Genomic DNA, 11,806 nt, shown 5'->3' with positions numbered 1-11,806 from the left:
CACCTGACTCTCCCCACCACACCTGACTCTCCCCACCACACCTGACTCTCCCCACCATAGCTAGCTCCAGGTGTGCCAGTCGCTCGAGGCTTTCATTTTTCAAGATCATATTTGCCCTGTGCCGGTACCAACAAGCTTGTACTCACCTAGTTGTGCTTGCGGGGGTTGAGCTCTGGTTCTTTGGTCCCGCCTCTCAACCGTCAATCAACTGGTGTACAGGTTCCTGAGCCTACTGGGCTCTATCATATCTACATTTGAAACTGTGTATGGAGTCAGCCTCCACCACATCACTGCCTAGTGCATTTCATCTGTTAACTACTCTGACACTGAAACAATTTTTTCTAATGTGTCTGTGGCTCATTTGGGTACTAAGTTTCCACCTGTGTCCCCTTGTTCGTGTTCTACCCGTGCTAAATAGTTTGTCTTTGTCCACCCTGTCAATTACCCTGAGAAATTTGTAGGTGGTTATCATGTCTCCCCTTAATCTTATGTCTTCCAGGGACGTGAGGTTTAGCTTCCGTAGCCTTTCCTCGTAGCTCATACCTCTCAGTTCTGGGACTAGTCTGGCGGCATACCTCTGAACCTTCTCTAACTTTGTCTTGTGTTTAACCAGGCATGGACTCCAGGCTGGAGCTGCATACTCCAGGATTGGTTTGACATAAGTGGTATACAGAGTCCTGAACGATTCCTTACACAAGTTTCTAAAGGCAGTTGTCGTGGTAGTCCACGACTGTCAAAAGGGCCCTCACAAGGGTCCCACGTGACGGTGGCCCTCGTCCAAGGATCACGTCTAGGTACACTGGTCTCTTGCTCCACCCAACTCTCGTCTTTCCCTGATATATCGTTTTATTATTATATATACAGTAGTTCTCACATTCTTGTACAGCCACTAGCACGCGTAGCGTTTCGGGCAGGTCCTTAATCCTATGTTCCCTGGAATACGACCCGCTAAATCGTTTAACAACCAGGTATCCATTCACTGCTGGGTGGAACAGTGGCTACAGTTGAGGAGTGACGCCCAGTAAATCCTCCCCGGCCAGGATACAAACCCAGGCCAAAGAAACGCCTGGCGAGTGTGTTACCACTTCGCCACGGAGACCTACATAATGTAGGTCTTAGCTGTTTGGTCTCTGGGCCTCGTGGGATTACAGTATCAAGCTACACAGACTCACAATTGACGCTACTCCGTACTCTCTCAGAATTACAATATCCATCTACACTGATTCACAATATAATATGGTTATATTATATTGATTGTTGCAGTATAAATGACAGTGAGGGTGGTTGAGGAGGGAGGGGGCGAGTCTGAGTGTGAGGGAGTGTTGGGTGGTGAGGGAGGGGGCGTGTCTGAGTGTGAGGGAGTGTTGGGTGGTGAGGGAGGGGGCGTGTCTGAGTGTCGGGGAGTGTTGGGTGGTGAGGGAGGGGGGCGTGTCTGAGTGTGAGGGAGTGTTGGGTGGTGAGGGAGGGGGCGTGTCTGAGTGTGAGGGAGTGTTGGGTGGTGAGGGAGGGGGCGTGTCTGAGTGTCGGGGAGTGTTGGGTGGTGAGGGAGGGGGGCGTGTCTGAGTGAGGCGGGGTGAGGGGGGTAGGTGAGGTGAGGTGAAGTATAGGGGCGGCATCACACTGTCTGGCAGATTTCTCCTGTGGGATCAATGAAAATAAACTGGCCTCACTTCTACTGTTGGCGGCGGCAAGACGGTACACGCCTCCGCCTGCCCCTCACACACATCTCAAGACTCTGCTTCCTCACTACTAAAGTTCAACTCCAGTAAATGTAAGGTAATGAAACTAGGTAAGGTACTGTAATAAGGTAATGAAACTAACCTGAGGAAACAGGAGGCCAGACCCCAGGATACGGAATGGGAGACGAAAGTCCTCCACGAGACGGACAGAGAGAAGGATCTAGGAGTTGATATCACACCGAACCTGTCTCCTGAAGCCCACGTCAAAATATCATCAGCGGCGTATGTGAGGCTGGCTAACATCAGAACTGCCTTTAGAAACTTGTGTAAGGAATCATTTAGAGCCTTGTATACCACAATGCTGGAGTATGCGACCCCAGCATGGAGTCCGTACCTTGTCAAGCACAAGACAAAGCTGGAGAAAGTTCAGAGGTATGCCACTAGACTAGCCCAAGAACTAAGAAGCTTGAGTTACTAGGAAAGGCTGTTTGAATTGCACCTCACGTTCCTGGAAGACAGAAGAGTTAGGGGAGACATGATTACCACATACAAAATTATCAGGGAAATTGACAGTGTACTCAAGTGCTCCATTAGAACTGGTGCGGGATCTAATTGCATGTTTTTAATGGCAAAACATGCCATTAATCGAATGACATGTTTCCATTGGAGACTGTGATCATCCAATTGCAGAAGAGTCACAGTAATGTGGCTGAAGATGTGATGACCAAACCCACACATCAGGAAATGAAGAAATGACGTTTTGGTTCACTCTGGACTATGATTAAGTCCCATTTAGGACTTGAAAATGGTCCGGATAGATGTTTGAGTGACCTGATTCACGCTACAACATTGTGTGAGTGACCTGACTCACACTACAGCATTGTGTGAGTGACCTGACTCACACTACAGCATTGCGTGAGTGACCTGACTCACCTATACTGCGCCATCACACTCTCTACCACAATGTCAGGCAACATCTACCAATAGACCAATGACATATACCCGCCAAACACACACCGAAACTATGACGTTGGTACAACGTTCGAACAAGTTTTAACATCACCTAACCAGTTATAACAACCAGTATAGCAGGTTGTAACAACGTTCTAATACGTCATAAACACGTTAAGCCAAGATATAACAACTTGAAATAAAGTTGTAACAAGCGGAAAATAGAGACAGTTTCGGTGTGTGTTTCCAGGGTAACCAGTCCTATCAATGCTTGACGTTAAAACCTCTCCCCAACAGGCAGTTAAGTAAAGGTGTACTATCAACCATAGCACCTCGCTAACAGTCTCCCTTTTAGGTTAGGTTTGAGCGATTTAACACCCTATTTTATGTCCGTTGTGGCAGCTGACAGGCTGGACTATGGACTCAAGTGTCAGGAGATCTGTGGTGTCAGCCACTCAGGTGTCAGGAGGCCTGTTGTGTCAGCCACTCAGGTGTCAGGAGGCCTGTTGTGTCAGCCACTCAGGTGTCAGGAGGCCTGTTGTGTCAGCCACTCAGGTGTCAGGAGGCCTGTGGTGTCAGCCACTCAGGTGTCAGGAGGCCTGTGGTGTCAGCCACTCAGGTGTCAGGAGGCCTGTGGTGTCAGCCACTCAGGTGTCAGGAGGCCTGTTGTGTCAGCCACTCAGGTGTCAGGACGCCTGTTGTGTCAGCCACTCAGGTGTCAGGAGACCTGTTGTGTCAGCCACTCAGGTGTCAGGACGCCTGTTGTGTCAGCCACTCAGGTGTCAGGACGCCTGTTGTGTCAGCCACTCAGGTGTCAGGACGCCTGTTAAAGTCAGCCACTCAGGTGCCAGGAGACCTGTTGTGTCAGCCACACAGGTGTCAGGAAGCCTGTTGTGTCAGCCACTCAGGTGTCAGGAGACCTGTTGTGTCAGCCACTCAGGTGTCAGGAAGCTTGTTGTGTCAGCCACTCAGGTGTCAGGAGACCTGTTGTGTCAGCCACTCAGGTGTCAGGAAGCCTGTTGTGTCAGCCACTCAGGTGTCAGGAAGCTTGTTGTGTCAGCCACTCAGGTGTCAGGAAGCTTGTTGTGTCAGCCACTCAGGTGTCAGGAGACCTGTTGTGTCAGCCACTCAGGTGTCAGGAGGCCTGTTGTGTCAGCCACTCAGGTGTCAGGAGGCCTGTTGTGTCAGCCACTCAGGTGTCAGGAGGCCTGTTGTGTCAGCCACACAGGTGTCAGGAGGCCTGTGGTGTCAGCCACTCAGGTGTCAGGAGGCCTGTGGTGTCAGCCACTCAGGTGTCAGGAGGCCTGTTGTGTCAGCCACACAGGTGTCAGGAAGCCTGTTGTGTCAGCCACTCAGGTGTCAGGAGACCTGTTGTGTCAGCCACTCAGGTGTCAGGAAGCCTGTTGTGTCAGCCACTCAGGTGTCAGGAGGCCTGTTGTGTCAGCCACTCAGGTGTCAGGAGGCCTGTTGTGTCAGCCACACAGGTGTCAGGAGGCCTGTGGTGTCAGCCACTCAGGTGTCAGGAGGCCTGTTGTGTCAGCCACACAGGTGTCAGGAGGCCTGTGGTGTCAGCCACTCAGGTGTCAGGAGGCCTGTGGTGTCAGCCACTCAGGTGTCAGGAGGCCTGTGGTGTCAGCCACTCAGGTGTCAGGACGTCAGGCAGTTAAAGAGACACTGCCACTGTTTCTCGTCAGACTATTTTGTGTGAAGTAACAAAGGGAATTAATTTGGCGGCCTTTGTGAGTGACTGGATGAGGCGGTGTGAGGGAGTGACTGGATGAGGCGGTGTGAGGGAGTGACTGGATGAGGCGGTGTGAGGGAGTGACTGGATGAGGCAGTGTGAGGGAGTGACTGGATGAGGCGGTGTGAGGGAGTGACTGGATGAGGCAGTGTGAGGGAGTGAATGGATGAGGCAGTGTGAGGGAGTGACTGGATGAGGCGGTGTGAGGGAGTGACTGGATGAGGCGGTGTGAGGGAGTGACTGGATGAGGCAGTGTGAGGAGTGAGTGACCAACAATACACGGGGTCAGCACATGGGGGCGTGAGGCCACTTTTAATGTGACACAAGAGTGGCCCTAAAGCTTTCCCTTCTGACACCTCATTCCACCCTCTCCTGACACCCCTCATCCACCCCCCCCCCGCTCTCCTGACACCCCTCATCCACCCCCCCCCTCCCCGCTCTCCTGACACCCCTCATCCGATCTGACGCTCTGATTAGGGCTTTAGACACGCTCCCGGTCAAGTCCCTCTGGAAGGAAATTATTCGGGGTAAGAAAGGGAAATGATGAGGAGAAAGTGGTAGGACGGCACGACTGTATAACCCCTGGGAGGCTCGGAAGGTCATGGAGGAGGAAGGTCGGCACGGTCTCCAACCTCTTGGACCATCGGGGATCGAACCCTGACCTGCAGGAAGCGAGGCGGTGGTGGACCGACTTGATGGGGGCGTTTTGAAGGTGTGGAGGAGCCAGGTGGTGCAGGTGTGGAGGAGCCTGGTGGTGCAGGTGTGGAGGAGCCAGGTGGTGCAGGTGTGGAGGAGACAGGTGGTGCAGGTGTGGAGGAGCCTGGACACGGAGTCTCCCGTATACCACACAGTCGATTTAGTGATGATTGATGAAGATTCAGCCACCAAGAGGTGGCACGGGCATGAATAGCCCGTAAAATATGATGATGTAGAGTTGTACACAACATATACCCTCGTCACCCCTCACCCCTCACTCCTCACCCCTCACTCCTCACTCCTCTCCCCTCACCCCTAAGCCGCACTGGAAGCGACATAGAGGGCTAGACATGGCTGCCCGCCACTTCTCCCTCGCCCCTATGTATTGTATTTTGTTTACCCCATTTGTATTGTCCACCTAAATGAGGATTGTTCGTCAGATTGTGTCAGTGTGACGGTGTAAATACAGTGACCAGTGTGTGTGTCGCTCACACATCCTGGGGGAGGGGGGGGAGGGGAGGGGGGCAGTATTCCCAAGATCTCACACAAGCCGGAAAGAAAGCAGAAAACCCCTTAGGGAATTACAGGCAAATAATCAGTGTTACATTAATGTTGACCAGACCACACACTAGAAGGTGAAGGGACGACGACGTTTCGTTCCGTCCTGGACCATTCTCAAGTCGATTGTGTTATAATCAGTGTTATAAATCCAGTAACTGGCACCGGGAGGCATCCAGTCCCCGACCTGTGACAACAACAACGGTCAGCTGTATACCCCATGTCAGCTGGGATCATTTTCTCCACCAGGCGATAAATGCCTCCACGGTTTAGTTCCCGTAGTCTCTCCTCGTAACCCATACCCCTCTGCTCGGGTACTAGTCTGGTAGCATTCCTTTGAACCTTCTCCAATTTAATCTTATAACTAAACCAGTCTTTTGTGTGTGTGTAATTACCCAAGTGTTGTTACAGGATGAGATCTATGCTCGTGGTGTCCCGTCTTCCCAGTACTCTTTGTCATATAACACTTTGAAACTACTGACGACTTCAGCCTCCACCAGCTTCTCACTTAACTTGTTCCAACCGTCTACCACTCTGTTTGCAAAAGAAAACTTTCTAATATTTGTTCAGCATCTCTGTTTTGAATCTGTCCCTCTTGTTCGTGAGTTGCTGGTTTCAGGAATTCCTCTTTGTCAATTAGGTCTATTTCTGTCAGTATTTTGTAAGTGGTGATCATATCACCTCTCTTCTATCCTCTATTTTTGGCATATGTGTGTGTGTGTGGAGAGTGATATTACTGATAATGATAACATGCGTAACAAGACTCTCTCCTCCAACGACAGAGATGGCTGGACCCGCTCAAGCCGGTGAAGAAGCAGCTCCGTATCAGGACCAAGAGCCTGGGGACCTGTGAGTACTGCTGCACGCTCTCTTATACACTCTGATTCACGATTCACTCTCTCTCTCTCCCTGTATTCTTACGATGGCCCACACCCTAGTGACGCTTTGGTCAATCATGTCCCGCCTGTCCCTCACACCCTGGTGGCCTTCCGCTGCTAAACGTACTCAAGAACATCATTTACTATGACTAATATTTAACGTACTTTCAATACAATATTTATATATAATAAAGGCGAGGGCTATTGTATTATTAGACCAACATGAGGCCCAGTTGCATCTATCACTATTGCAGTTCTAACATCTCGCAGGATAACTTTCTGGTGGGCCTTAGCACGACACAACTTTGATCAAAATAAATGTCAACATTTCGTTGCAGCACGTTCTCTGTATTTGCCACAACCTACAAAATACAAAGTGCTAACTTAACCTGAAAAGCACAGACCCAATCAACCCACCTAACCTAACCTACCGATCCACGGTAAACGTGGACTTTTGAGAGTCGCTACTTTTCATAGTGCTTTGGACGTTAAGGTAGGTAAGTTAAGGTAAGATACGTGAACATTAAGGTAGCAGGGAAGCACGCAGCGTGGATATGTAACATTGTGGATCACAACGTCCCAAATGAGACGTATGTGTTGAGAAGACGGGCTTCTCGCAGGTCTCTGTATACACTACTCAACCCGATATTCCTATTATATTTCCCCTATCACTTTTGTCATACATCAATTATTCATTAAGCTATAATACTCAAGCGTATGTTAGGACATTCAAGGGGCTTTGTAAAGGACGTTAAATGTTATTGAGAATGGGAATGGGGGAATGTTATTGAGAATGACAAGCCTACAATAGCTTCAATGGCGGACCTGTACGTTGCTACGTTCAATTAAGTCGTTTTCTGCTATAATATTCCCAGTCATGATACCCATGTATCACGCAGGCCGCCCTCATCTGTGTTTGCCTCAAGTCTCATTACAGCCGTGTTCTCGGTGCTAACATGAACCCAATTTTCAATTGTTGTGTGTTTACATTGATACAGGAATTCTCTCGTGGGTCGGCTAGTACTTACATGTGGAGAGGCTATGGACCATGTGTACCTACTCCTGTAAATAAAGAGCCTAGTGTATCAGGATGTGTAGTGTTTTCTGTGTAAACATTACTGTTTTTTACTACTGTTTACTGTTTTTTGTGTGCAGGTGGGCTGCCTGTGCTGTACTTCCGGGTCAAGTTCTGGGTGAGCGACCCGGGCAAGCTGACGGAGGAGTACACCCGCTACCATGTCTTCCTGCAGCTGCGGCGGGACGTGCTGGAGGGGCGTCTGGGCGTGCAGCCCTCCACCGCCGCCCTCCTCGCCTCCTACGCCCTCCAGTGTCAGTACCAATACCAACAGTGAAGGGTTGTCTAGTAATGTGACGCTTGTGTACAGTAGTATACAGTATTATATTACAATATATTATGTACAATACTACTGTACAGTAGTATTGTACTACTACAATTACAATTATTATGTACAATACTACTGTACAGTAGTACAGTAGTATTCTTATTCTAACACAGCCAATCAACCTCAATGTGTGAGGTTGATTGTGTGGTTGATCACAGTCAGTTTGTGAATAGACACTTGTTGACTAAGCTCAACACAGGGGCGGGAAACTCTATAACAGATTACACGGAAGATGCCGTGTGGCATTTACAAACTCACCAGGGAGCCACCGTGTGTGATCAGGGAGCACCGTGGGTGATCAGGGAGCACCGTGGGTGATCAGGGAGCACCGTGGGTGATCAGGGAGCACCGTGGGTGATCAGGGAGCACCGTGGGTGATCAGGGAGCACCGTGGGTGATCAGGGAGCACCGTGGGTGATCAGGGAGCACCGTGGGTGATCAGGGAGCACCGTGGGTGATCAGGGAGCACCGTGGGTGATCTGGGAGCACCGTGGGTGATCAGGGAGCACCGTAGGTGATCAGGGAGCACCGTGGGTGATCAGGGAGCACCGTGGGTGATCAGGGAGCACCGTGGGTGATCAGGGAGCACCGTGGGTGATCAGGGAGCACCGTGGGTGATCAGGGAGCACCGTGGGTGATCAGGGAGCACCGTGGGTGATCAGGGAGCACCGTGGGTGATCAGGGAGCACCGTGGGTGATCAGGGAGCACCGTGGGTGATCAGGGAGCACCGTGGGTGATCAGGGAGCACCGTGGGTGATCAGGGAGCACCGTGGGTGATCAGGGAGCACCGTGGGTGATCAGGGAGCACCGTGGGTGATCAGGGAGCACCGTGGGTGATCAGGGAGCACCGTGGGTGATCAGATGAGAGACTGGTGAACATTAAGGTAGCAGGGAAGCACGAAGCGTGGATATGTAACATGCTCTACACAACGAAGGGAAGGAGGACCAGACAACATATTACCAGTGTTGTCGACAAAATAAATTATCTACAGATTCACTAGTTAATGAGTAGCTGCAAAGGAGAGAGTTGCCCAGCAGCTGGAAGACGGCAAACATTATACTAGTATATAAGAAGAGAGAGGGAGGGAGGAGGCACTCAGTTACCGACCAGTGCCGCTGACAGGCACTCCCTGCACAGTATTGTGAAATATATAATAAACATAAGACAAGTAGAACATCAGGACAGTTGTAACCACCACAACTATTACAAGAATCACTACAACCATCATGGCTGAACACTATAACTTCAACCATTACAACCACCACAACTGTACAACAACAACCACCACAACTATACAACTACAACCACCACAACTGCACAACTATAAATACAACCACCGCAACAGTCTAACTACAACCACCGTAATGAAGAACTACAACCACCACAACTGTACAATTACAACTCTACAATTACAACGCTACAATTACAACCACCACCGTAACTGCGCCATATATTAAACTCCAACCACCACTTTAAAAACACAACCTTTGACAACCCCCCATACCTTGAGGTTACCTTACCTCAAGATAACTCATTACATTGACTCTGCTCATTATTACATGAGCCTATGTTCATTATACCCTCCTACTTGCACTCATTGTACGCATTACATCACACTATTCATATCCTGGGGAGTCCATGAATACACTCCAGTGTTCATATTCACTGGACTGCTTACTGCCCTGAGTATAGACCTGTCAATCTCAATCGTCCACGTCCAATCGCAGTGTGGCTGACGTGCAGAGGAGGTGGGTAATCTTGGGGAGGGCATCTAGGGCACGCCAAGTATGGCGTGTGTGTGTGTGTGTGTGTGTGTGTGTGTGTGTGTGTGTGTGTGTGTGTGTGTGTGTGTGTGTGTGTGTGTGTGTGTGTGTGTGTGTGCTGGGCACCGCTTGAAAGGGGGCACCACTGACCACTTTCTATTAAAGGCAGGTAAGCTATCTTCGGATAGTTGGAAATAAAAAATAATTTTCTTGAGATGTATGATCTGTCTTTAATTATATTATTATTATTATTATTATTATTATTATTATTATTATTATTATTATATGTAGTTAAAGCAGTTATTTCTTACCGTTAAGCGCATTGCATTTTTTATGGTTGTATGGTAAAGTTATGTGAGATGGGTGTCAAATGCTGACGATGAGTCACAATAACGTGGCTGTAGGTCTAATGACCCAACCACACAGCAGAAGATGGAGAAACGACGACGTTTCGGTCCGTCCAGGACCATTATCACGTTGTAACTACACACCAGAAGATAATGGTCAAGGACGGACCGAAACGTCGTCGTCGCTTCATCTTCTGGTGGCAGTGGTGTGTGGTGCTGAATGTTTGGACAGGGATGCAATGTCAGTGCTTGCCACAGGCGCAAGTTTTCCTTCCTCTGCTGATATGTACTGTACCTGATGTACCCGAGGGCCACTATCTTAGTGGCCTCGACGAGGACAGGAAGCCGGCGACTTGTCGAAAAGCCCCCCTCCCATTTGTCCTCATGATTCTATCCAGCTGGATTTTGAAATAAAGCAGTTTTTTGGCATTTACGGCTTCAGCAGAGAGACGGGTTCCTTGGGTTTATAATTTTATGGGTGAAAAAGCAACTTTTGTTTTCTGTCCTGCATTGTGGCTTGTCGAGCTTGAAACCGTTGCTGCTTGTTCGTGTTATGCAAGGATTACTAACATTTCCATGTCTATTTCAGCTGAATTGGGCGACTACATCTTGGAAGAACACGGTAATACATACCTAGCAGATATGAGACTTGTCCCAAACCAAACAGATGAGCTCGAGAAAAAAATTATGGAACTCCACAAGCTCCACAAGTGAGTTGCTGGTTACTACATTTTTTGTATCGTGAGCCTTGTAATATATGAATAACATACACAGTGAAATCACACTACAGTAATATCATGTATTCATAGTATTGTGTGTTTGTGGGGAGTCCAGAGATGAGCGTTTACTCCCCTTGCCATAATAATTTCTCATATAAATAACTTGTAAATTCTAATTGTGCTGTATTGTATAAAACACAAGGTTTACTTTCTTTAATTTTAGTTTCGTCTCTTAGTGGGCTGCATTTAGCTCATTGTTCATTCTTTTCCACTTACACCTCACCTCACCTCTCACTTCACCTCACTTGTCTTAGTTACCTGAGGGCCATTAACACCCTAGAGGCCTCGACGAGGACAGGAAGCCGGCAACTTGTCAAAAGACTTGTATATAACATAAAAATGGGGGGGGGGATAATGGCCTATACATGGAGTATATCCGGAGAGGGGTTAGCCCTTGTTCGTGATCCACCCATGCTAAATAGTCTGTCTTTGTCCACCCTGTCAATTCCCCTGAGAATTTTGTAGGTGGTTATCATGTCTCTCCTTACTCTTTTGTCTTCCAGGGACGTGAGGTTTAGTTCCCATAGCCTTTCCTCGTAGCTCATACCTCTCAGTTCTGGGACTAGTCTGGTGGCATACCTCTGAATCTTCTCTAACTTTGTCTTGTGTTTAATTAGGTATGGACTCCAGGCTGGAGCTGCATATTCCAGGATTGGTCTGACATAAGTGGTATACAAGATTCTGAATATGCTGCTGATGATATCCTTTTGATGTGGGCCTCTGGGGACAGGTTCGGTGTGATATCAACCCCAAGCTTTTTCTCTCTACTTGACTCTTGCAGGATTTCACCTCCCAGATGGTACCTCATGTTCAGCCTCCTGCTCCCTTCGCCTAGTTTTTTTTACTTTACACTTTCCTGAGTTGAACTTTAGTAGCCATTTTCTAGACCATTCCTCCAGTTTGTTCAGGTCGTCCTGTAGTCTCTGTCTATCTTCATCTGTCTTGATTCTTATCATAATTTTTGCATCATCAGCAAACATTGAGGGGAATGAGTCTATGCCCACTGGTA

General features: G+C 48.7%; 1 protein-coding gene across 8 annotated transcripts in view; it reads left to right on the top strand.

Annotated features, from left to right (window-relative positions):
- Window positions 1-11,806, top strand: part of LOC123761262 (protein tyrosine phosphatase Meg) — a 328,139-nt gene that overhangs the window by 133,611 nt on the left and 182,722 nt on the right. For all 8 annotated transcript variants that reach the window (XM_069301750.1, XM_069301643.1, XM_069301582.1 and 5 more), the window contains 3 exons: window positions 6,408-6,474; window positions 7,659-7,832; window positions 10,608-10,728. In XM_069301750.1, the coding sequence (XP_069157851.1) occupies window positions 6,408-6,474; window positions 7,659-7,832; window positions 10,608-10,728 (362 nt within the window). The remainder of the gene's footprint in view (window positions 1-6,407; window positions 6,475-7,658; window positions 7,833-10,607; window positions 10,729-11,806) is intronic.

This window comes from Procambarus clarkii, chromosome 1 (genome assembly GCF_040958095.1).
Source record: "Procambarus clarkii isolate CNS0578487 chromosome 1, FALCON_Pclarkii_2.0, whole genome shotgun sequence".
Taxonomy (NCBI): domain Eukaryota; kingdom Metazoa; phylum Arthropoda; class Malacostraca; order Decapoda; family Cambaridae; genus Procambarus; species Procambarus clarkii.
The sequence above is the reverse complement of the archived record's forward strand: the minus strand, read 5'-3'. Positions and strand labels throughout refer to the sequence as shown.